The following is a 24,472-nucleotide window of genomic DNA, read 5'->3' as shown; positions in this document are numbered from 1 at the left end:
ACTAGGAATATCCCAAAAATATACGTGTCGCGTCCACAATTAAAATTTTTCCACCAAAACTTTTCTTTTTCTTTTAGTATTTTTTTTCTTAAGAGATAATAAGATAATTGATTTTTAAAAAATAAAATAAAAGAGAATATGCCCCTAAAAATTAGAATAAAACTACTTTAAATAAATTAAATATTTTTAATTGTATACACAATCTATGTACAAATACATTATAGTAATTTATAAAAATACTCCGTAATTTTCTTGTGAATATCGAGCGTTGCTTGGGCAAAGAACTAGTTAAACATAAAACAATGTTTCAAAGGATAGATAGGAGTATACGTAATCAAAGTTGGTCTGACCCGTTAGCCCAATCCAAAATCGTTGAGTTTGGACAAATTTTCAAAAGCCCATAATTGCATTTTTAGTTAAAAAAACAGATCCAGCTCGATTTCGACCCAAAAATCCAATAATGCTTGGCCTAAAACAACGGTTTTGACTTTTGAGCACGGTTTTGATTACCAAAGTTTGTTTGACCCAAGGCCTTTGCTCGAAACGGACCACTCTTTCATCAAAACCCAACCTGCCCCGAACCGTTAACACATCTAGAATGGAGTAATATTTTACTCCGTATAATAGCATACAAAGTAATTTTTTACTAACAAATTGTTGGAAAAATATCCGTTGATTCCATGAAAAATATTAGCTAAATTAAGAACTCCCCTAGAACAAATTGGATCGTCATACTCGAATAAAAAACCATCCTCTTACGATTTTGCCGTAGTTTGGTACCCACTGCCTTAGAAGCAAAATACGCCACTACCGATACAAATATCCCAGTGACGCACGCCTCCAAGTTTTACACAACAACCTCCATAATTCGTGTATCCGAGTTCGAAGGTTGAAATTGCACGAATTGTTCAAATCTCAAGAGATGTGTGTTTAGTTTTCTTACCAAAAAGCAACTCAACAATAACGAGAAGATTAGTATTTATATGGACCGAAAAACCAAAGCTCAAAACACACAAATGGCTATCCCGTAACTTTATTGGGCCTACGAGCAATACATTGAATTACACCCAACAATCAAGCATTAATCCATTCGGTCTAGTACGAGTGAGGATCGTAATGGTAACCAATCTATGATCGGATTGCATTATCATTTCCAACACCAATATAAAAGTACGAATAATGTAAAAGTCAAAACCATGTCAACTACTCATATTATAAACAGGAGTTGGTCTTAAAAAAACCCGTGAAATTGTAATCAGTTGGCACATTTGCACATGCAAATCTGCAAAATTGGAAGAAAAAAAGAAATGGTGGGCGAAGAAGAGTAACAGTAACCTCAGTTAAATGGAGAGAGGAGAAGAAGAAGAGAGAGAAAGTAATTAAGCCAGCTTTTCCAAAACCCAAGAATACTACTAAAGCATCTGTCTTTTCCTTTTTACTTTCTCTCTCCTCTTTTTCTTTTCATTCCTTCCTTTTTATTTATATTTACATTATTTACAAAATTAATTAATTAATTAATAAATAAAAATAATTCTGGGTTTGGTCCTTTAGATAGAGATAGCAGATCTACTACTACTCAGACACTACGTTGCTACTCACTTAGTCCTACTCTTGTCTCACTCTTCATTCTTCTTTTTTTTTTTTTTATTTAATTTATATAAAAACATTGATGATTTTATTTGGAGAAATGTTCATCAAATTTTGAGTTTTTGCAGTTGAATTGTGTTTGTAAAATGGGGTCCGAGCAAAACAGATTTCCACAGCAAGAACGGGTAATCCCTTTTTCAATCTATCTATTTATCTTTTATTTTTACTTGTTTTTTTTGTCTTTGTTGTTAATTTCAGATCTGATTTTGTTCATTTTTTTCCTGATTTTCCAGATGTGCATTTGCATTTTGTTGTTTTGTATTTATTTTTGGTAAATTATTGATTTTTTATTATTTGTTTAACCCAGAATTCTTGCCTATAAATCCCTTACCTTTTTTTTTAATTTTAATTATTTTTTTTGAGGAGATGGGGTTAAATGTAGGAAAATGCACTTTTATAATTATAATAATTTTAGTAAAGATAGATATAATCTTCTGCTTTTGAAGTTGATAGAGTGATATTTTGTAAGGGGATGATTGGAATTCTGGATTTTGCTTTGTTTTAAGTACTCGTATTATTATTACTTCTGGAGTTAACAGTCGTGTAAATTAAACTATCATATCTTGTTGATTTTGTTTTGCTACAGAAGATGCTGATTACTGCTTCCCTTTTTTTTGATTTTTGGTTTTATTGCTTTTTAATAACCTTTTCTGGGTATCCTTAACGTCTGCTTCACTCTTTCAACCAGGGTTCCGGTCATTGATCGTATTTTATTGCACTGATACTTGTATACTGTTTTCATTGATTGTGAGAACGAGATTAGGGAAATATATTGTAGTTAGGATGTTTAAAAATTATGCAGCAATGAATAATGTACGTCACCTTTGTGTTTTATGGCTGTAATAACTTTAAGACTTGAGTGTTATATGAGTGAAAATAATCTTACTTCGTCATCCACAAATACAAAATGATACTCCATGTCGAACAACTACGGAACTAGCTTGTTTATTATTGTCTATGGAATTTATATACCCATATCTTGTTATGTAAGGTAATTGAGCTTTGGTGACTTGATTTCAAACTCTAATCCATTGTTATTCTTTTCAGCGCAAGAAATGGGGAGGATGTTGGGGTGGACTCCCTTGTTTTGGAGCTCAGAAGGGTGGGAAACGTATTGTGCCATCATCTCGTACACCTGATGGCAACGCAGCTGCAAACCAGCCTAATGGAGCGCAGGGTGTTGGGTTACCTAACCAACCTCCTTCATTGCCTCCACATCTTCTCGCCCCTCCCTCTTCTCCAGCCTCCTTCTCAAACTCGGCTCTTCCTTCAACTGCTCAATCACCGCGTTGCCACCTCTCGTTGTCTGCTAATTCGCCTGGGAACCCTTCCTCCACTATGTATGCAACTGGGCCATACGCTCATGAAACCCAACTGGTTACCCCCCCTGTCTTTTCAACCTTTACGACAGAGCCATCAACTGCGCCTTTGACCCCTCCTCCAGAATTGGCTCACCTAACAACACCCTCTTCTCCTGATGTCCCTTATGCACAGTTCCTTTCGTCATCTGGGAAGGTCAATTATATGCCTGCTAATGATCTTCAAAACACCTATCCGTTCTCTCCTGGAAGTCCTGCTAGTAGTCTTAGATCGCCTATTTCAAGGACCTCAGCTGACTGTTTATTTTATCCAGAGAGGGATTCCTGGGATACTTCCCTTTCCCCTGGAGGTGCAAAACATCCAAGAAATGCTTCAGGAGGATGGCATACTGACAGCGGCGCTCAATCTCAGACTTCAAACTTTTTCTGTCCTGCAACTTTTGCTCAGTTTTATCTGGACCAACCGCATTCTGGTGGGAGGCTAAGTATTTCTAAAGAGTCAGATGCCTACTCTAATGGAGCTGTGAATCAGAGCAAGCAAAACAAGAACAACAAGCAAGAAGTGGAGGAACTCGAAGCTTACAGAGCATCTTTTGGGTTTAGTGCTGATGAAATGATCACTACTACTCAGTATGTGGAAATATCTGATGTTATGGATGAATCATTCACCATGGTACCCTGCACCTCTAACAAGCCCCATGTAGAAGAAGCGACACTACTAAATTGGGGACGTGTGGGATCAAGAAAGTCAGAAAATAATTCTCCTGGTGATAAATCAACAAAGTCATGGTCAGATATGAATGGTAGAGCTCGACAGGGTACAGTTTCATCCAAACAATTTGAAGGTAAGTTATACTTTTTCATGCCTTCAATAGTTAATTTAAATTGATAGCTGTACTGCATGTGATATAAGCACATAGTGCACCACCTAGGGGTGGTTAAATCTGAATGGAGTAATAGGTCTGTGGAGTTTTGGTCTTAGGTATCCTTCCTTTTCATGATCATGCAGAAAAAAAAGGGAACGTGTGCAAATATGGTAAAATATACAACTATGATCATATCCTCTCATCATTAAAAGAGATAAATCCCTGAATTTTATTTAAAATATACTTTTCTCCTGCGTAGTACTTCGTATATATGATGTTTACTGTCTTCTCCTTTTGTTGGTAACAGTATTGTAATAATCCCTCCGTCCCAAAAGGACAGCTTTCTTTGATATCTGCTTCAACATGTCGAGGTCTCTTTGAATACTAATATCTGGGAGTTAGTCGAGAAGTTCTCATAATAAACAAAATTTTAATACAGTATAATTGGGGTAGCAAAAAAGTATAGACATTGTGTGTTAGAGGGAGTAGATTTATAGTAGGTTTATTCATGGATATTTTCTTCCTCCCTGTTAGCTGTTTTAATGAGATAAATTACTGATGATTTGTGGCAGGCCAAACACCTCATATCTCCAAATCTCCTATATGATTTTCAAATACCTTGGTCATTCTGGCAAAGCTAATTTTCTGCTCTTATGTTGTGTTTCTCGCTGTTTAAAGTAAAATCAACAAAAATAAAATAAAAAGCTCTATAACATGCATCACAAAATGTCCAAATTTTAATTGGTTAATGATAATTATTCTTTTACCTATTTAATACTTGATTTCTTAATCTGTTGAGATATCAAACATCTCCATTTCTACTTCCCTTGTCCATTTTGTGCAATATAGTTGTTCCGTTCCCAGCAATGTTATGTGCTGTTATAACCTGGATTGTAAGACCCTCCTTTGTTTTTGGGTTTCAACTTTTTTGGGCTGGGTTGAGGGTTTAGGATTAATGAAATTAAGGTACACTAATGATTGCAATTAACTTCATGAGATCGCATAAGCAGCACCATGTGATTTTAACATGATTTCTTGCAGCCATCATTTAACAATTTAACAAGTCATCATGGTATAAAATATTAATACATCGAAGTTTTTGAGCATGTAATTGGATTATACTTGAATATAAACTTCTTACTTAGTACCTTAAATAATTTATTAATCTTTATTAATTGAGGTTTTTACATAACAACTAATGAAGGGAACACCTCGATTTAATTTTATGGTTAGAGTAGTATACAATAGTCTGTGAGAGCTGTCATGTAGCCAATCTTTGCCAAGATTTGTTTAGAAAAAAAAAAAAAAAAATAAATAAATAAATAAATAAATTCTGAAGCATGCTTCTTAGAATATATGAGGCTTTGCCAATTGATTGGGTTTTGAGATGCTATTCAGAATGATAATTGTTCAGTGGTTTGATTCAAGGTTGGACTGAATTCTCCTAATTGGCAGTATCACATTACTTGTCTGGAGAAAAATATATATAGATATAGGAAAAGTCTTAGTTTATGCTAAATTAGGCTGAAGCATGACTTTAGCCTGTTGAGGATCTTACTTTACCATTAATAGTTTTCTCCTCTTTCCTTTTACTTCAGTTGTACCCATCCTTCCTTTTCCTACTTGACATGGTTACTTGATTGGGAGATTTGGGACAGGAGTTGTCTTTAGCACATACTCATGATTATGTGCCATACATGGCAGGTCCAACTCTTTCTTTAATTGAAACTATGCAGATACTTCTGAATCAAGATCCATAATTGTTTTAGTAAGTTCTAGTTGTTCTATAATATCAGGGTCCTCATTCTCGTGGACTGGTGGTGTTGTGAGTAAAGGTATTTCATCTTGGGGTTATTTACATAGTAATAGTGATTGGGAGAAGGCTGTATGTAACCTATTGGTTGACAACTTGAAGGATTGCTTTTACACGAGTATAATCTATAATGTCCACAATTTACTTGAATATAGATAGTGAGGAGAGTTTTTCATGTATATGTATGCTGAACAGTGGCGGGGACAGGGGAGGGAGAAGGAAAAAAATCTTGTATCCATATGTGTGTGCTTTAGATGAATAATTTAACTAGTACCCATTTGTAGCTTGCTATTACTATTGTACAAGTGCGACATTCTTGAGGCAGTCTTTAGATATTTGGGTGTAGGAGTCACATAACTTATCATTTCATTTCCTATATAGCAGTTTATCTATGCTGATTTTAATTATCATCATTTCATGATTCAGATGAGCAGCCTGGAAATGTCTCTGGTCGGAGTACACCAAGCAACCGTAATTTGACAGATGATGAAGAGATATTTTCAAACATGGGGAAATCCAAAAAAAGCAGGAAGGTAAATATGGGTCTTTCTTGCTCGGATGCTGAAATTGAGTATAGGCGAGGGAGGAGCTTACGAGAAGCTAGAGGAGATATCACATGGCATTAGTATTTAGTAGTTAGCTTTCAAACTGGTTATGTCCTCAGCTTCCAAACCCCCAGAATCTGATGGCAATGTCTTCTAATCTGGCTTGAGTGTTTTTGTAAGTGGCAGCAGCATGAGTCTAATTTGTAACTGAGGTTAGCCTCTCTTATATAGGTGACTTGATGTTGCACTGTCGACATCTATTGGTCTAGGTTTTGCAAGTTGGTGTGCCCTGCCTCTTTTTAGCTTTTAGTAGCTGGTGTGGGAGAATTGTGATAGGCTGGGTTTTCTCGCAGTCAGTGTAAGAAGCGAGATACTTGGAATTGTTCATATTTGAAGATAGTTGAAATTGGTTATGCATCTAGACCTAATACTGCTAATATAGTAATATGTATATTGATATTTCATTTTCTCCTGTTTTTTCGTTGTCATATCTGTTTTTCAAGTCCAATTTTTGCAAGTGCGACTATTTTCATTAAATTTATTGAGAAACTGGTAGTTAGATTTCCTTGCACTATGCGGGCAGCCTGGTAGTGTGAAATTGTGAATATAGGTGCGTGCAGCGTGCCATTTACCTGATGGCCAGTGGCTAATGAGGTAGCTTTTGTCGGTGAGGTGGCCGATGTTTTCTGATCATGTGGCTGATGTTATGTGGGGAGAGTGTTGTAAAATAAAACCCTCTGATTTTTGGAGAGAATGATACTAAAGAAATGTAAGTACTGAACTTGGTGGTTCTAGTGTGCTTACTATTTGGTATTCATTCTCTAAAATCAAGATGGGAGTGTTCTTAAGCCTAAAGGTTATTCAGTAGACTACTCGCTTCATAATAATTAATAATTTCATCGAGGTTGAATTTTAAAATTTCAAACTTGAAAGTTTTTGAGTTTGGGGTTATTCTTTCCGTCTTTAAGATTGAAAATTTTCTCTTTATAATATAAAAAATGTGTAAATTCTATAATACAATACCTCTACAAAAAGTTTGTGCTTATTGTTTACGTCAGCATGTTTTGTAATTAGTAGATTCATAAATGATAAAAGCGCTAACTCAAGGAATTGTATGCCATATGTATTAATGTACGCGTTTGAATCTTGCAAGGTTAAGGTAATTTGGGGGTGGGGGGGGGGTGAGGATACTTTTTTTTTGTTAAGAGTATGACCTATTTAGGTTCACTGGAGTTCAACTCTGATTACTTCTGAATCCGACTCAGGTCGCACATTTGACTTATGGTGAGTGAGTTTCCCAACAAGAATTTTCAACATTCGGTGAGGTTCAAATTCGAGACCTCTCTTAAGCGACATAAAAAATGCTTATTACTTGAGCCAATTCTTGACAAACAACATAATTACGGAGTAAAATATATTGTGAGTGAAGGGGTTAACTTGACAATAGTAGTTCATTAAAACCAGTGATTTTCACCTCCCCATTTGATAGACAAGATTTGTTTAGTAAGAATATACTTGGTATATTGTAAATCAAGTAATCAACTCTCCATTAATTTATTTTACTATTTCACTCTTTGGACTAATACGATACTCCCAAGTAAAATTGAAGTCTCTTCTGAAAATGCACAAAGTTGTTGTGCTTTAAACGGTGATACAGAGCTACACCTTGAAAATGTTGGATTTCCGATTATGCCGGCGGATTTTGCGGCAGTTTCAGGCGGTGGTGATCCTCCTCAACATCATTTGCTGCTTCTTTTTCACCGTCGCTAATATCGATGCTCAGTCTCCCGTAACTCGAATTGCTTTCGGTTCATGCTCCAATCAAACCAATCCTCAGGTTTCTTTCCTTTCCTTTTATAGATTAGTAGTACCAATTGCTAGTAGTAACACTTGGAATTTGAATTGTAATGCAGATTATATGGAATGCAATCAATGATTTCAATCCCCAGTTATTCATTTGGCTTGGTGATAATATTTATGGTGATAATAAACGCCCTTTTCGATTGTTTGGTAAGCAACGCACTTTTGGGCCTTGGAAAAATGTTCCCAGATTTTATCCTTCTTCTCAACTTGAAATGCAATCTAAGTTCAACTTGGCTAAGACCCATCCTGCCTACTCTCGTCTTCGTAACCGTTCTAAGGTTTGTATACTCTTCCCTTTGTCCCGAGTTTATTAATAGGGAGTAGTTGCTTATACTATTTTGGGATGTTCGGAAAAATAGTAATCGTGTGTATATGGTAGGTTATTGGAACATGGGATGATCATGATTATGGATTGAATGATGCTGGTAAAGAGTTCACTGGCAAGGACATCAATCAGAGGCTGCTGCTTGATTTCTTGGATGAGCCTGTGGATAGTCCCAGGTGAATTTTGTGCTTACAATTACATCATACATGTATTTAATGATTTTTGTGGGTTTTGATGCATTATCTTTGTCCCATTGTTTGCTAAATTGACATAATTTATCGATTTTGACTCTCTTTTACTACGATATCTGCATGTTGTCTGTGACTCTCTTTTACTACCAAAACATATCATTTGATTCCTGACCTTTTATCGAGTTGTAAACTTATAATCTTATACAATTATGGTTGTTGCATCGTTTGTTTACTAACAGGAGAAAGCAAGCTGGTGTTTATACGTCCTACACTTATGGCCCTATTGGTAAGCAAATTAAGGTATGCCTTGTTTTTCCCCCTAGAGGTTATCATAATGTAGTCTTTAAGCCAATAGACAGTGGTATTTGCATTGCAACCGTAATAAAATTCTAGTTCTCCTCTCCATCAATGATTAGTTACCTTAACAGGAGGAGTTGTCAACTTACCCCCCGCTTTCTTTGGCTACTTGGAAGCATTCCATTTTTATTTTTTATTTTTTATATGTGACCTTCTTTCTCAAGTTTTTATGAAATTGAGCTGGGGTTATGAAATATGCTGTAAATCTAGTAATTGACAGCCTATGCGAATTCCTTTGACTTGTAAATCTCCTTATCATGCTCACAAGAGATGTATAAGTGTATACATATATGGACCATGGTCCTTATCATAATCATGCACTATAACCTTTGGAAGTTTTCTAATATGCTTCAACATTAAGTCCAAACAATTTTCCACATATGAATTTTAATAAAGACGTGGTCTACGAGCCTATAGTGATTTTCGTAGAAATGTATTAAAATAGGACATTAATCAATCAAATAATGAAATTTATTGTAAAAAGTAAGAAATATATATCCTACCTGCCTTAACAAGATTAGATGCATGTCTTTAACGTCACCATTTGAATTAACTTTAGCATTTGAACTTCGTCAACCATGTCATTAAGGTTTTGGAACAAAAAGTTGCCTACTTTTCTTATACTCCTCCATTTTCTTATGTGTGTCTTTTACTAAATGAATTTTTTAAATAACTAAATGAAAGGTAGGGTTTACCTTCTACCTTTCATGAAGATCTAACTTTTAGGTCACTTCATCAACTTTTTTAACAACCTGGAAGGGACTGTCATTTTATAACTTAAAACGCAGGGAAGGGATATAACTCAGCGGTAGAGTCAGGGACTGTTGCCCTGCCTTAGTGCTAATTTTCCTCTAATTTTGGGCATAAGTTTCAGTGCTACTTTTTCCTTAATGTTGAACTCAAAGTGCACTTGCCTTGATGGTGTGGCAACTCCTTAAATCTTTTGGTCATTATTATGCTCCGTATGACTGTAGTTGATGACCTGTCATATAGTTCTTTAAATCTGATCCCATCATAATGGCACAATGTAGTCCGACAGCGCCTAATAAACTTGATATAACAATCACTAATGATTTCCTAAGGCAGATAAAGACCAAAATACTTCAAGAAAAACTTTGCTAGGAATGCTACCTCTGCTGCTGAACATGTATCGTAGGCCCTGAAATAAATATATCATACGTTGAAATTCAATCAATCACCATCACTACTAAACACTGCCCATTCATATTAGAAAATTCAGGAATAAAATCCATAAAGTGACACCCATGGCTTCTCTGAAACAGATTACAGCAACCTCTTTCAGATGCTCATCTTTATTTAACCGATACCCGTGACAAGATTTCACCTATGCCTCCATTTTCACCTACCCCCTGGAATTTCGACACGCCCTTTCCTGACCAGTATGCCATTGGCACTTCTATTGTCACATCCTTGTTCATCTCAACATCATCCTCAAAATAGTTAGTAAGAGACATCCATTTCCTTCCCACCTGCTCACCTGGGTAGTATACTAATATGTAACAGAGGCTAAATTTCTATATCTGTGTAAGGGTTGCTAATTTGCTATCTATTATTTTCAAATTTCTCATAATTTGGTGCAATTTACTTTGGCTTTGTTTCTTTTCAATCCTGTCCAATATTATGCAGTTTTCACTTTTATATTTTTCAGGTCATTCTTCTTGACACTAGATACTTTAGAGATCCTATATCAAGCGGTGGAAGTGTTTTGGGAAGCTCACAATGGGAATGGTTGGAGAAACAACTTCATGGCCCACCTACAGCCATTACTATTATTGGCTCTTCTGTACAGGTATTGTAGAAATTTATAGACCTTTGTTAGTATTTTTTTTATAAGAAAGATAGACAGTGTATTAATTACTGGACAAAGCGTCCGAGAGTACATAAGAAGACACTTCCGACGGACAATGGTTCATTTATAATTGTTCTACATCAAAGGGCCTAATCCTAGCTAGGTGATGAGCAACTAAATTGCCATCCCTCAACACATGAGACCAAGCTATGAAATCAAAACAAACACTCATGGACAGAATATCCTCAAGCACGGAGTCTAAATCAGAGAAGTACACAGCAGCCTTTGATAAGTCCTAGGCAGTCAGTTTCTAGAATAACATTCTTGCAGCCAATCCTCTTCGTATGTTGGTACTTCATAAAGGGACTAAAAGTTTGCAAATTATGAATGAGCGTACCTATATCATATGATTTCTGATCTAATTAAGGTTTTTAATGGCATATGAGGAATCTCCATGTGCTTATGTAGTCTGTAACACCTTTATCGAGTTATGCAAAAATGTGTATGCTCTATACTACATTACAACTACTAAGTACAAATCCCACTAGGGCTAGCCGGCTAGGTGCCTAGGAGGGTCTGAGAAGGTGAAGATGTACAAAGCCTTGGCAATGAGTATTGTAACTGGTGAAAAGGTTAAATCTGTCAGATCCACGCAAAGCAGACTAACTACAAAGTACCAATTGCCTTTTATTTGTGTGTGTTGGGGGGGGGGGGGGGGGAGGTGTTAAATAAAATCTATATCTAGTCTAGTAACTATTACTAAAACAAAACTTGCTGACATCATAAAGGGACACATATCACTTTTTTATTAAAAATTTTCCCGCCTAAACTATTTTTGACATCATCCTTTTTTCTTTCTTTTTTTTTTTATTTTTTTTATTTTTTTTAGGTTTATCTATAATCTATAATTAATACTAAAGTAGCAATCGCTGATGTCATCTTTTTTCAAAGTTGTACACGTGGCGCTATTTCATTAAAAGATTTCCCGCTCAAAATGCTATTTATTTTTTTTTTTTGAAAAAAAAATGCTATTTAATTTTAAATAGATATATATATATATATATATATATATATATATATATATATATATATATATATATATATATTAGCTATTATTTAGGTAATTAATTTAAAATAAGTACATATTATTTTGGTAATTTATGTTCATATTAGGTTGTTAGAGTCTTTATAGGAGTTGTTAGCATAATTAATTAAGGTCAATTAAATTGAACTTATAAATATTGTAAACTATAAAAAAATTACAAAAATCCCAAGATATATTATTGGTAAATCCGTGCATTGCACAAGCACTAATCTAGTATTTTCTAAACACAAACCAGTAGTGCCATATGTCCCCATTCCCTTTAACCTTTCAATTTATGTCTTTTTAATTATTTACTAGTGTGTATCCTAGGCGATGCCCCGGGTTGCTAATTTGTGTACTTCTTACTTTAATTTAACAATTATGTTGGATTATTTGTGTAGTTAGTGTGTGTAGTGGTTCGGGCATTGCCTTGGATGTCACTTTTTTTTTTTACATCATATGTATTTATATTTTAATCTTGTGAAAAATAAATGAATTATATTACCTCTGATTTACTTAATAAATGAAAGGAATATTATAATATTATGTGAAACTTGAAACATTAATAATAGTTGGTTGAGATGGTAAAAGAATTACCTATGTATATTGGAGGTTATGGGTTCGAATCTTGTTGTAAGCATATTTTATTTTGTTAAATGAAGTGGCTAGCTTACGTTGCGCATATATGTTGGATGATGACATGGCATTGTGACATACGTACACATACTTTGAAGAGTGCCACGTGGCACTGTTTCTTTAAAAGGAACGCCTTTTAATATATAGTATAGATTAGTAAAAATCATAGCTGGTCCCTGTATATTCCCTAAATTATACTTTTACGAGTATGTTTTTATGTTACTCACTTAAATTCCTCTTGAATCTTAAATATAGTTATGTTCCTCCCACCTATGTTTCAAATTTTCCATAAGAAATGCAAACAGTTAAAACCTTTATTTCAATGATTTTATTAGTATTAAAAGGCTAGTTAGTAACTACTTCCTCCGTTTTCTTTTACTTGCAACACAGCCTTGTGGCACGTGTTTTGAGGTCGGGTTTATGTAATGTAAACGGACAAATTTTTCATTATAATTTTTACAAATGATACTTAACACTATTCTAATTTTCGTGTAAAAATTATATTGATAAAATCGCTTGTTTATCCTCACTAATCATCTCCTAAAATTGCGTGCTTAAAAGGTGTGTTGCAAGTAAAAGAAAACGGAGGAAGTATATGTCAAGGAAGCTAACAGTCATGCTAGTAAGTCAAATAGTAGTATTAATGCCAGTGTATAAAATAAAGTGTGCCGAGGCATTGAGGTGCTAGGCGAATGGGATACAATGGTTTTTTGAAATTTGCAAACCGTATTCAAAGAGGTGCACTTGAGGCCGTGACAACTTAAAATATTTCTTAAAAATATTCTGATATTTATTGAGGGTGCCTCATTTCAATGAGGCACGGCTAGGAACAGTAGGACCCTCATTGCCATAGTGTTCCCTTGGGCTTTAAATAATGAAGTCATAACAAATTTCAACCAACATATATAAGGAACACATATTTAATTACTTTAGTACTCATAACAAATTTAAACCAACATATAAAAGGATTATAAGGAACACATAATTAGTTACATGCTTTAAATATGGCTTAAGACTAAATTATTGTTAGAAAATAATATTGTATGGTTATGTGAAGTTGTGAACCATGTATGTAATTTATTGTATTTTTTATTTGAATTCAAAACTTCAAATTTAAACTTCAATGTCTTAATCATTAAGCTATTACCCATATCACATGTCATTCAATAAAAATTAAATATTAATAAAGATTTTATCATGAAAATAATACAGTAACTTAGGGCATTGCCCGACCCTAACACTAGTACAGTAATTCTATCACGGTTCAAAACTTCAAATCCTTTATAAACAATTGATATCCCTCTTTCTTCATCACCTCTCATTAATTAATTATTAACCTCATTCACCTTCAACCCTTCACTAATCCTTTGCTCATTAATTAATGTCAAGCCCCATCATGACATGCATTTTAATTTGCTCATTAACGTGCATTTTACAATGAAAGTGGCATAGCGCAATTCATTTAATGGATTATTGCTATGATCTCCAAAATCAATACTCCGTAGTTTAAATGAAATCACACCATATATGACCAGATCAAATGAAAGGTTATATTAGGTGGTGGCGTTATATCATAGTAATATTAGATGGTTATTCAAAAATTGAGCATCACCGGATCAATTATATCTGAAAGACTGAAACATTAGATATCAATTTTAATTTTAAGTACTGTTTTTTTTTTTTTTTTTTTTTTTTACTGATAGAAGGTTTGGGTCACCCCTAGCTATAATATATGAAATTGGACCATTTTTCCGAGCATTATGAGGGTTTTGACTTTTTAATTTTTTTAATTTTTCTTGATATAGTAGTTATGTACTTTATTTTGTAAAATAAAGTTTAAAGCAAGGAGTAGTACACATACACCGATATTTGTATTATTACTATTATAAGTTTATAACACCCTAATAATATGTTTAGATATACAACATATATATATATATACAATGAATAAAAATTCTTATCAATAATTACTTTTATTATTTATTGACATTATTGTTAATGTAATCCCCTTAATTCATCCCCGTCATACCAAATTATTGTAACAATTATTCAATATGGCCTAGATGAAGTATAATACTATTTTTTAAACACCATAATTGATTTATCTGATTGTAATTCGTAAAAAAAAAATTAAATTAAAAAAATCCCCAAATATATACAAATACAAAGTAATTATATTGCACTAGCTCTTAAATAATTCATAAAAAATCATATAACAACTTAACAAGTATTAAAATGTGCACGGTTTAAAAACATATGTACATATACAACAATACAAATAATAATTTGTGATAAATTGATATTTTTCTCTCATTATATTGGCGCTTTTTCTTATTCTCAAAGAGAAATTGAAAAGACAGACAATTGAAAAGATTATTCTATAATAATGATGATCGTGTAGTGTAATAATTAGACTCTTCGGTAAACGCAAGCAACTTTCCTTCCTTATTCAATTCCCACTCACCTATTCATGATCTTCATTCTTTCTACTCATATATATATATATATACTGTCTTTAGTTATCTACCTTCTATAAACAAAAACTTGACGTTTCTTTTTCTTCTTCAATCTCAATTGACTACTATCTTGCATTATCTTCTACTTCTATATTTACCTTCTAGAACAAAAATTTCACGTTTCTTCTTTTTTCAATCTCAACTTTCCAAATATGATCATCAGTGAAATGTCCGACGACCAACGGTCTTCTCCGGAGAGGACTTTCTGGGGTACGTAATCTTGTTTTTCCTTTTGAATTTTTGTTAAGATATTATTTGATATGCTTATCTTATGAAGTATATATTTTTGGGTAGAGTTACCTTGATTATAGGATATTATTACTGTATTTTAGTTGCCCTTTTTGCTGCATATTTTCGCATGGTTTAATTCCCAATTTGATGAGTTTTGTTCATGTTTTCATGCCTATATGTAATGAATATCAAACCCTAACTGTTGTATGGTATTTTTGAGATGATTTCATTAGGTTTAAACATGGTTTGGACTTAATTGTTTTTGAGCATGGGAGACTGAAATCCGCGAGTAACTTGTTGCAACATGTTTTGGGTGTGAATTATGAGTCTCAAATATGATTATATGGTTTGTTTTCTTGCCCAAAATAAATTAGTATCATGTTAGGCTATCACCATATTAATTTGGCGTGATTCCAAGCAAGTTTGAGTAGTTTTAATGGCCTAAAACTTAGAAGATGAGTCTGCTGTGAACTGTGTGATATGAGTGAAATTAAGTGATGTATGTGTTGCCTAATATTTATGCCTAATTAATCTTGTGCCTATCTTGACCTATTATGTTTTTAGAGTGTATACTAAAATGGGCTAAGCTTAGTTTCATGTTTAAGGTGGGTTTTGGGGGTGATTTGTGTGTATACTAAAATGGGATAAGCTTAGTTTCATCTTTGGAAGCGCGCTATCACACTACAAGTAACCTACTGTAACCCTTCACTCTTTCATCTCCTTTCTTTTAAAACTCTATAATCAAGTACTCCCATATTTACCTATACTTGTTACATACACTCTAAAAATCTTAACTTTTTCAATTTTAATTTCAATTTTGACAATAATTATCAAAGAAATTTCATTATAAGATCAACTTGATCATTCTTCTTCTGCTTCAAATGCAACCTTGTTTCACTCCTTTTATTATTATTATTATTATTATTATTATTATTATTATTATTATTATTATTATTATTTGTTTTAATTTAAATTTGATTAATGAATAATTTCCATACATGTAGGGATCAAGGTTTTGCCGGGAAAACCAGTTACAGTGACTTTGCCTTGCAATTCATTCAAGAGCCTTCATATTTCCCAGGTTTTGTTTTCAGTCTTCACTTGCTTGCTTCTTATTTCTTTGTTTGTAATTTTTGTATAGCCTCATCGATCCTTTATTATTATTTTTATCAAATCACCTATAAGTTATAACTAGCTAGTATATCAAGTTAAAATTGTTGTTGCTGTTTTCTTTTTTTTTTAAAAAAAAAAAATGAAAAGTGTGCAAATACAAATTGTGATGTAGTAGTAGAATAAATTTAAGCATAATGAGGATAACTAATCTAAACCTTATAAAAATTTCACATAAAAGGTAATGATCCATTTTCATTTCTTTGCTGATATTTCTTTCCTATTTCTTTTTACCTTAAAAAAAAAAGTAATTCTAACCTATACATCTGAAACATTTTTTCCTTTATTTGCGTTGTGAGCTTTTAAAATAGAAACTAAAATCATAAAAATTTGTCGAAAAAGCTTAGCAAATGAAATGGCAAATTATTGATATGTTAACCTCATCCTTTATTAATTGTTTTATCAAACCACTTAATAAATTATAATTTTAATTAGGGGGAATGTTTCACTATTTTATAATTTATACTGTATAAATTAAGCAGCTTCCAGTTAAATTATTAAGCTTTTTTTTTTTGGTTGTTTTCCCTTATTAGCATATATAGTCTTTGTTATTTCGTTTGTGAAAGGTAACTAATTTTGAAGGATGTTTTTTTTTTTTTCTTTTCTTTTCTTGATGTGAAGTTAAGAATGACATTTAAATCCAAGTCTATAATATGTATTTTGTTGAATAATTTGTAGGCTACTTTGGAGAACAAATCGGGAGACAACGACCGAAGCTTGGTCTCCGTGAATTACAACAATGCAAGTGATATTCTCATTTGCTCGTTGAAAGTATGTCAGTGTGATATGGCTAATCTTAAGTTGGATTTTCATGGACCTCAAGACATAGTCTTCTCCCTTAGTGGTTCAAGGGGAGTTCATCTTGCTGGATATCTCTACGATTATATTCCATCACCTACTAATCTTGTTGCCCCTCCTATGTATGTTTCTCTTTCCCTATTTATTACTTTTAAGTGTTATGAGTATATTTATTGACAACATATATATTAATTTGTTGTTTTACAGTGAATGTTAATTTTTTTGTAGCATGGATAATGGAGGAAGAGGCATCCAGCAAAAAGAATCTGTGCTAAGTATCAAGATTCCTGGTCTTGGTAAAATCCACTAATTTTATAAGTTGTAATGTAACTAAGAATATGTAAAATTTAATGCTTTCTAGTAATATTGCTGCATTTTCATTTATGAAAAATTAAAGGTTGAGCGTATAATATTTTGTTCTATTTAGCTAAATAGTGTAAAGCTTAAAATACAAACAATATATGTTTTATTTTATTACTACGTATTATAGCTTTGTTATTATAGCACTAACATTAGGAAAATTATGCCTATGATTCATTCTCAAAGATATGTGTTTGTGTCCGGTAGATGTGAAGGTAGCTATTCAAATTTCTCTAATATAATGCAATCGATTATCACTTTTAGGTACTGCTGATATTGTGGGTGAAGCAGTCAAGGAAAAAGGTGGTACAAGTTTCAGTTTCAAAATATTGCTGCCGGGTTTAGCTGAATCGTTGAACCAAATACCAGTTAGCCTTGAACATCAACTTGTAGCTCAAAGTGCAGCAATTATTAAGGAAGCAATTGAAAAAGCGTTAGTAAATCAACATCTTATACAAGAAGAGAAACAACCTGGGTAAGTTTTAAGTTAAAAAATTTGTAGCGTGAAATATTTCTTGGACAAGATTGCCTCTTTTGTTTCAAATAAAATTTTCTGATTATAATTATCGTCTTCAATTTCTAACATGTAAAAGTTAAATCATGTATGTTAGTTTGTTTATATTACACAGAGGATTTATAGGTTAAAATGTATGTATAACTGTTTTTTTTTTCTTTTTCTTTTTTGTTATAATGAAGATGGATTCTGAGTCAATGTCTTGATGCTTGTGTCTATTACTATAAAAATTCTATCTAGTAGGCCTCAATCATTTTCTTTACCTATGCTCAATATGCTAATAGTTCATTTTGGTCCTAACTAAACAATGCAAGCACATATTATCCGGGCAAGACAAAGATTTGTTGGATTGTTGATGGTGTGGGAATATATGTGCTTATTATCTTAGTTTTTCAATGTTGCTGGTGATGGTACCCTTAATTAGTATCCTTGTGATTTTTCAGCAAGAAAGAAAAGTCAGAAAAGGGGAAGAACAAGTGTCTGCCTATTGCTCCTGAAACTGATCATGGAGACAATGATGAAGGGTACGGTATTACCTTTTTAACATATTTCACCTTATTAATTTGTACATGTATACTTTAATTTGATTGTCTCATAGTTTGTTCTCTTTTGAATTCTAGATCTAAAAACAGAAAACGGAAAAAATCAAACAAGCCCCTGCCAATCACTGATGAAGTTGAATGCGAAAACAATGGAAGGTAAAGCCTTGTTAACTCGTTTCAATTCATATCTTCATCCCAAAGTTGCATTGATTTTTTGAATTAGTATAGTGTTAGTTATATTCATGTTTTAACCATCAATGAAATATGTTTTTTCTTGTTAACTTAGCTTGTAAGACTATCATTCTGGTAGCTTAATTCTTATTACTTGGTTGTCTCATTTTTTCTTGTGACAAATATTCATCAAATGAAGGGTATTGTCTTATTTAATACGAAGTATATTATATAGAAATGACAAAAATTATATTAATTTAGATATATTAAAATAGAAATGATGTTATATTCATGTGAATAAATGATTGTTAAGGCATAAATGATTGATCATGAATATACTAATGAAGGCTAATGTCTATTTTAATACACCTGACCTGAAATTGCATATTGACTGTTCATGAAATCTGTTTTATTCATGTTTACTTGAATTCCATTTACTTATTTAGATCTGAATTTAGATGAATGTATTAAAATGGAATATTTATTCATGTCTATCTTAACACCTTTCTAAGTTGGGTTTCTCGAATTTTTATAATGTGATTCTTATTCTCTTGTCTTTTATTGCTTTATCACATTTTTCACCACCTTTATTTGCATTAGAAGTTCTGTAAGAAGACAGTTGGATTATGTGTTGCCGGCAAAAGAAGTCCAGCCAGCTGATAGGATTGAAGAGGAGAGGTATTGTCTTTCCTTATTCTTGCTTTTGTTTACATTCATTCTAATAATGGTTAGTGCTGTTACTTATTGTTCTCATCTCTTGAACTAGATATTTAATTGAATTTAGTTTAACAATTCCGTTCTATAACCAGTTTTAAATTTGAAACAACAGAGAAGCAAATGAGCATAAGAACACAAAGATATTATTAAAGGCATATACCTGACAAATGGCCTTACTTTTTTTGTTCTTTAATCTAAATGCAACAACGTAACTCACTCATTTGTAATCCTTTGGCACCATAGCTAGATTAGTGAAACCAATTTGTTTTTCGTAAGCTTCTATGGAAAATTGGTTCTTATCTATTGAGCATATAGGCATGTGAATTGGTTTATGTGAAATTCTTTTCTTTGGAAAAGAAGCTAGATTAGTGAAACCAATTATAAAATTGAGCATGCTTTGCTTCTTGTCTATCAAGCATATAGGAATTTTATTTTATGTGGCTTAATCATCGTCTTTTTAACTCAACACCTATGCTCAGTTTTATAATTTCTTTATCTTAATTATGATAAACTGTATAATTTTGGGTGAAAATGGCATGTGAATTTGTTTGTACCTGTTGTCTAAAGTATATACTTCCTTCTGATCATCGTCTTAATTATTATCTTGCTTTTTAGTGAAAAAAAGAGAAAGAAGAAAAGGGAGAAAAAACAGCTGCCAGAAGTTGATGGAGCTGAAAGAGAACATGTTGAAGGGTTAGGCCTTAATTATTTGTTTTATTTAATCTTCGTACCAAATAAGTTAATTTTTGTAAATCTGTAAAGTTTGAAGTCAATTTTATTCCTGTCAAACTGTCCATGTTGAAGCTTTCAATTGATCAAGTTAATTTCTCTTTAATCTAAACCCACTCATTTGTAATCCTTTGGCACCATAGCTAGATTAGTGAAACAAATTTGTTTTTCGTAAGCTTCTTTGGAAAGGATTTTTTTTATAAATATAATGAAGCTAAGTTGTTAGTATATGCCTTCCTTCTTGTCTATCTAGCATATAGGAATTTTATTTTATGTGGCTCAATCATCTTGTAAACTTAAAAACCTATGCTCAGTTTGATAACTTTTTAAATACAATATACTGCATAATTTTGGGTGAAAATGGCATATAAATTTGTTTGTACTTGTTGTCTAAAGTACTACATATATATTAGTTTCTTATCATCGTCCTCTGCAATTATTATCCCTGCATCTTATTATTATTATCTTTGCTTTTTAGAGAAAAAAAAAGAAAGAAGAAAAGGGAGAAAAAGCAACTGCCAGAAGGTGATGGAGCTGAAGGAGATATTGTTGAAGGGTAAGGCCTTAATGTTAGAAATATGGAAAATACATTAATATTTTCCTATATTCCTAACACTTAATGATTTGTTTTATCTAATCTTCATACCAAATAAGTTAAGTTTTGTAAATCTGTAATTTTTTTTTTTTTTTTTTTTTTTTGACAAAAGCTAAACCACAAAATACACTAAGCATTAAAGGGAGAACTAAACATAATAAGGTTTTTACGGCACAAGTTTGCTATCTCATGTGCTCTCTGAACTTGTTCTCTCTGCACTTTCCTTACCATGCATTGCTGGAAGTTCCTTGCTATGTTTTGAATGTTTTCTATCGTCCATTTATTTGATATAGGCACCCCTTGTCTTCCCTGTAGAGAAAAAATTAGTTGTGTTGAATCCATGTAAATAGTGACATGCTCGATCCTTTGGTTGTCTGCCCAATTTAGAGCCTGTAGGCAGGCTTGCGCTTCAAGGAAGTGGAATCACTCATTTTCCTATTGCTATAATATAGCAGGATATAATTCTGAACCCACTCTTTCAAGGAAGTGGAATCACTCATTTCCCAATTGTTACCTAACACACTATATTTCCAAACTGTTCTTGCAATACTACAGTAGAACCTGAAAATGTGTTGTGTATCCTTTCTGTCATTACCACAAAAATCGCACTCTGTAGCCATTTGTATCCCTCTATGTTGTAAATTAGCTTTTGAAGCTAAACCATCATATATAGTACAACTTCTTTTCCATTTTGGCAATGTATCAAGCTTCCATATTGTTCTCAGAAATTCCTTGTCCTGCTCTTCTATAGTAGTACTAACCTCTTTATTTCCCTGTAAAAAGCTGTAGCCTGACTTAAGAGTAAATCGATCTGTAAAGTTTGATGTCAATTTTATTCCTGTCAAACTGTCCATGATGAAGCTTTCAATTGATCAAGTTTTCAATAAGTTAAGTTTTGTAAATCAGTAAAGTTTTCAATATATATTTGCTTTTTTTGAACAGCATTACTGATCAATTTATAATAAAGTCACTAAAGACCATAGAGTGATAAAAAGATAAGGGTAATGAATAATGATGTTGGAGGATAAAAAAACCTTATTTAATTAGAAGTATGCTTAGAACAAGGCAAGAAAAATTGATGAGTTGATATAGTTGAGATTGTTTGCATAAAATGATGATTTCTTGTGCATAAAATTTAAGACATGCATTCACTATTACTTATACACAACTAATCTTCAGTCTATGTTTGAGTTTCATATAGATTTATGAATTCTTTTATTTGCTCTTGACATTCACAGCTGAAGTCATACGACTTGTAAGGAAGCAACATAGAGCTTTAAAATGTCACAATGAACTCTAATACTCTTCTATTTTGTCAGTGTTAAATTATCACGCCTTTTCTTTGTCAGTGTTCAATTACCATAATGTGTTGTGTGCAATCCTTCTTTTATTCTTTGTTATTACAACAATGACTAATTTTGTCCTACTTTCTCTTGCTTCATTGTTAATAGATCTACAAAGCGTGATACCCCTCAAATGTCTGTCCTTGAATCTAAGGAGGATAAAAAGATGAAGAGAAGACAAAGGCGGCGTCATGAGCAGAAGGAGAAGAAGGAGCTTGAGGAACCAATTGATGAAGATGATCAAAATAGGTTTGTTTTTGTCATTTTTATATAAGCTCATTTTTTTTTACCCTATTTTATTTGTTTCTCTTAAATAATATAATCTATTTCTGACTTTTGATATAGCATATGCTTCACAAATTAAAGATTTTCATTCTGTTGGTAGTTATTATTGGGATTTTTATCAACTCTAGTAGGTTGGCCCTATAATTATTCTGAAATTTAAATTAAATTACAAAAAAAAGAGGTCAGTTTTTATATTTACATTTAAGTATATACTGTGACTATAAGTAATTGTCAGTTCAAATTTTGCTGGTATTCCTCTTTTGTTTCTATCAAAATTTCCTGATTATAATTCTTGTCTTTAACTTCTAACATGTAAAACTCAAACCACTTATGTAGTTTGTTCATATTCCATCCAAGTGGATGTTCGAGATACAATGTTATATATAACTGTTTTTTTTTTCTTCTTCTTTTTCCTTTTATTTATTGGTTTTAATGAAGATGGATCTTGAGTAAATCTTTTGTTACTTGTGTCTATTCTATCTAGTAAGCCTCATTTTTGTGTGTATTTTTTAGTGAGAATGAAACAAGAGAGTGGAAGATGGCGAACAAGCATTTGCTAATTGCTTACGAAATCGAAGGACAAAACAATGCAAGGTAAGGCCTTGTTTATTTGCCAAATCATATTTTTATACTTTGATTGTCTCATTTTTTTTTCCTTGTGAGTTCTAGTGAGAAGAAACGAAAACGCAAAGAAGGAAACAAGCATTTGCCAACTGTTGAAGCTATTGATGCAAATGACTATGGAAGGTAAGGCCTTGTGAACTTGTTTCAATTTATCTGTTCATCCAAAATAAGTTGATTTCTTGATGAATTGGTATAGTATAAGCTTATCATTTTGGTAGGGCCTCATTTTGTATTTTTTGTGTTTGTGTGTGTGTGTGTTTAGTGAGGAAGGAAGAAAACATAAAGTGGAGAACACTCTGTCAATTATTGCTGCTGATAATGATGGTGATACTAATGAAGGGTAAGGCCTTGTAAAAAGTTCCTTTTTAACACCAAACAAGTTGGGTTTTAAATTATAACATGAATTTTATTCATATCTATATTGATATACATACCTGATATGATATTAATTCATATCTATTTTATTCATGAAAGTAAGCTAGTTTAATGTTTATATATTTTCTGCAACAGAAGTTCTGTGAGAAGGAAGCTAGATTATGTGTTGCCAGTAGTGAAAGAAGTCCAGCCACTTGATAGTAATGATAAGGAGAGGTATTGTCTTCCTTTCTTATATTTGCTTTCTTGTTTTGGTTTACATTGTAGTATTGGTTAATGGCCTTAGTGTTGTTACTAATGGTGGCCTTAGTGAATTTGTTTGTACCTGTTGTCTAATGATATATATACAGTTTCTGATCTTGATCCCGCACTATCTTTTTTTTTAGTGAGAAAAAACGAAAGAAGAAAAGGGAGAAGAAGAATCTGTCAAAAGTTGATGGAGCTGAAGGAGATAATGTCGAAGGATGAGGTTTCTGTAGTAGATAATGTCGAAGGGTGGAGTTTCTGTCTACTCACTGAGATGGCAGTTTGAATGTTTGATATGATGTGAATACAGTCTGCTCAAGTTTACTATATTTTTTTGGAAACCAAGTAAGTAGTTTTGGATCGGAAGCTCTTTTGCATCTGCTAGATCTTCATTGTTCCTGGCTCAATGTGCAGGACTTGTATTCCTGGTAGAACCTTAGCTTGGACTATGGTTTTGTATTAACTAACATTGCCTATATTTCTGTTTTTGGTGCTAGCTATATGTGACGGTTGAACCTTATTTGCTCCTCCTATGGTCCCTTTATATTATTATCTTGTTTATGATTATGTACCTGTTTTTTTGGACCGGAGAATAGCAAATTTTATTAACTCATACTTTGAGCATCAGAAAGTACGTACAGCAGGCGGCGTGCTCACAGGGAGCTCTTCTAACCACACACCGTCAATGTGGTGGTATGTGGGTGTGTTATAATCCTTGAATTATGAATATGAGATTTTAATGACTTTTTTCTTTTAAATGATAAACAAGTGGGCAAACTCCCAATGCTGGCAATGAATTT

At 32.7% G+C, this 24,472-nt stretch overlaps 3 protein-coding genes across 3 annotated transcripts; all 3 read left to right on the top strand.

Moving 5' to 3' along the window:
• The first annotated feature begins 1,265 nt into the window (after positions 1–1,265).
• On the top strand, positions 1,266–6,657 carry LOC145614316 (uncharacterized protein At1g76660-like). Its single transcript, XM_081669354.1, has 3 exons — positions 1,266–1,772; positions 2,695–3,811; positions 6,072–6,657. The coding sequence occupies exons 1-3, from the start codon at positions 1,734–1,736 to the stop codon at positions 6,269–6,271; spliced, it is 1,356 nt and encodes a 451-aa protein (XP_081525480.1). The 5' UTR covers positions 1,266–1,733; the 3' UTR covers positions 6,272–6,657.
• A 1,169-nt stretch (positions 6,658–7,826) lies between these two features.
• On the top strand, positions 7,827–10,745 carry LOC145615612 (uncharacterized). Its single transcript, XM_081670683.1, has 5 exons — positions 7,827–8,027; positions 8,104–8,331; positions 8,433–8,554; positions 8,809–8,869; positions 10,596–10,745. The coding sequence occupies exons 1-5, from the start codon at positions 7,863–7,865 to the stop codon at positions 10,743–10,745; spliced, it is 726 nt and encodes a 241-aa protein (XP_081526809.1). The 5' UTR covers positions 7,827–7,862.
• A 4,379-nt stretch (positions 10,746–15,124) lies between these two features.
• LOC145614083 (uncharacterized) lies at positions 15,125–24,242 on the top strand. The gene is made up of 16 exons (XM_081669082.1): positions 15,125–15,182; positions 16,208–16,284; positions 17,052–17,293; positions 17,400–17,467; positions 17,796–18,006; positions 18,489–18,569; positions 18,666–18,743; positions 19,359–19,436; positions 20,091–20,168; positions 20,683–20,760; positions 22,251–22,391; positions 22,941–23,021; positions 23,097–23,174; positions 23,314–23,391; positions 23,562–23,642; positions 23,813–24,242. Exons 1-16 carry the CDS (start codon positions 15,125–15,127, stop codon positions 23,892–23,894), a joined length of 1,590 nt encoding a protein of 529 aa, XP_081525208.1. The 3' UTR covers positions 23,895–24,242.
• Positions 24,243–24,472: the final 230 nt, after the last annotated feature.

Source organism: Chenopodium album, chromosome 25, assembly GCF_948465745.1.
Source record: "Chenopodium album chromosome 25, dcCheAlbu1.1, whole genome shotgun sequence".
NCBI lineage: Eukaryota > Viridiplantae > Streptophyta > Magnoliopsida > Caryophyllales > Amaranthaceae > Chenopodium > Chenopodium album.
This window is presented reverse-complemented; position numbering and strand designations above follow the sequence as displayed.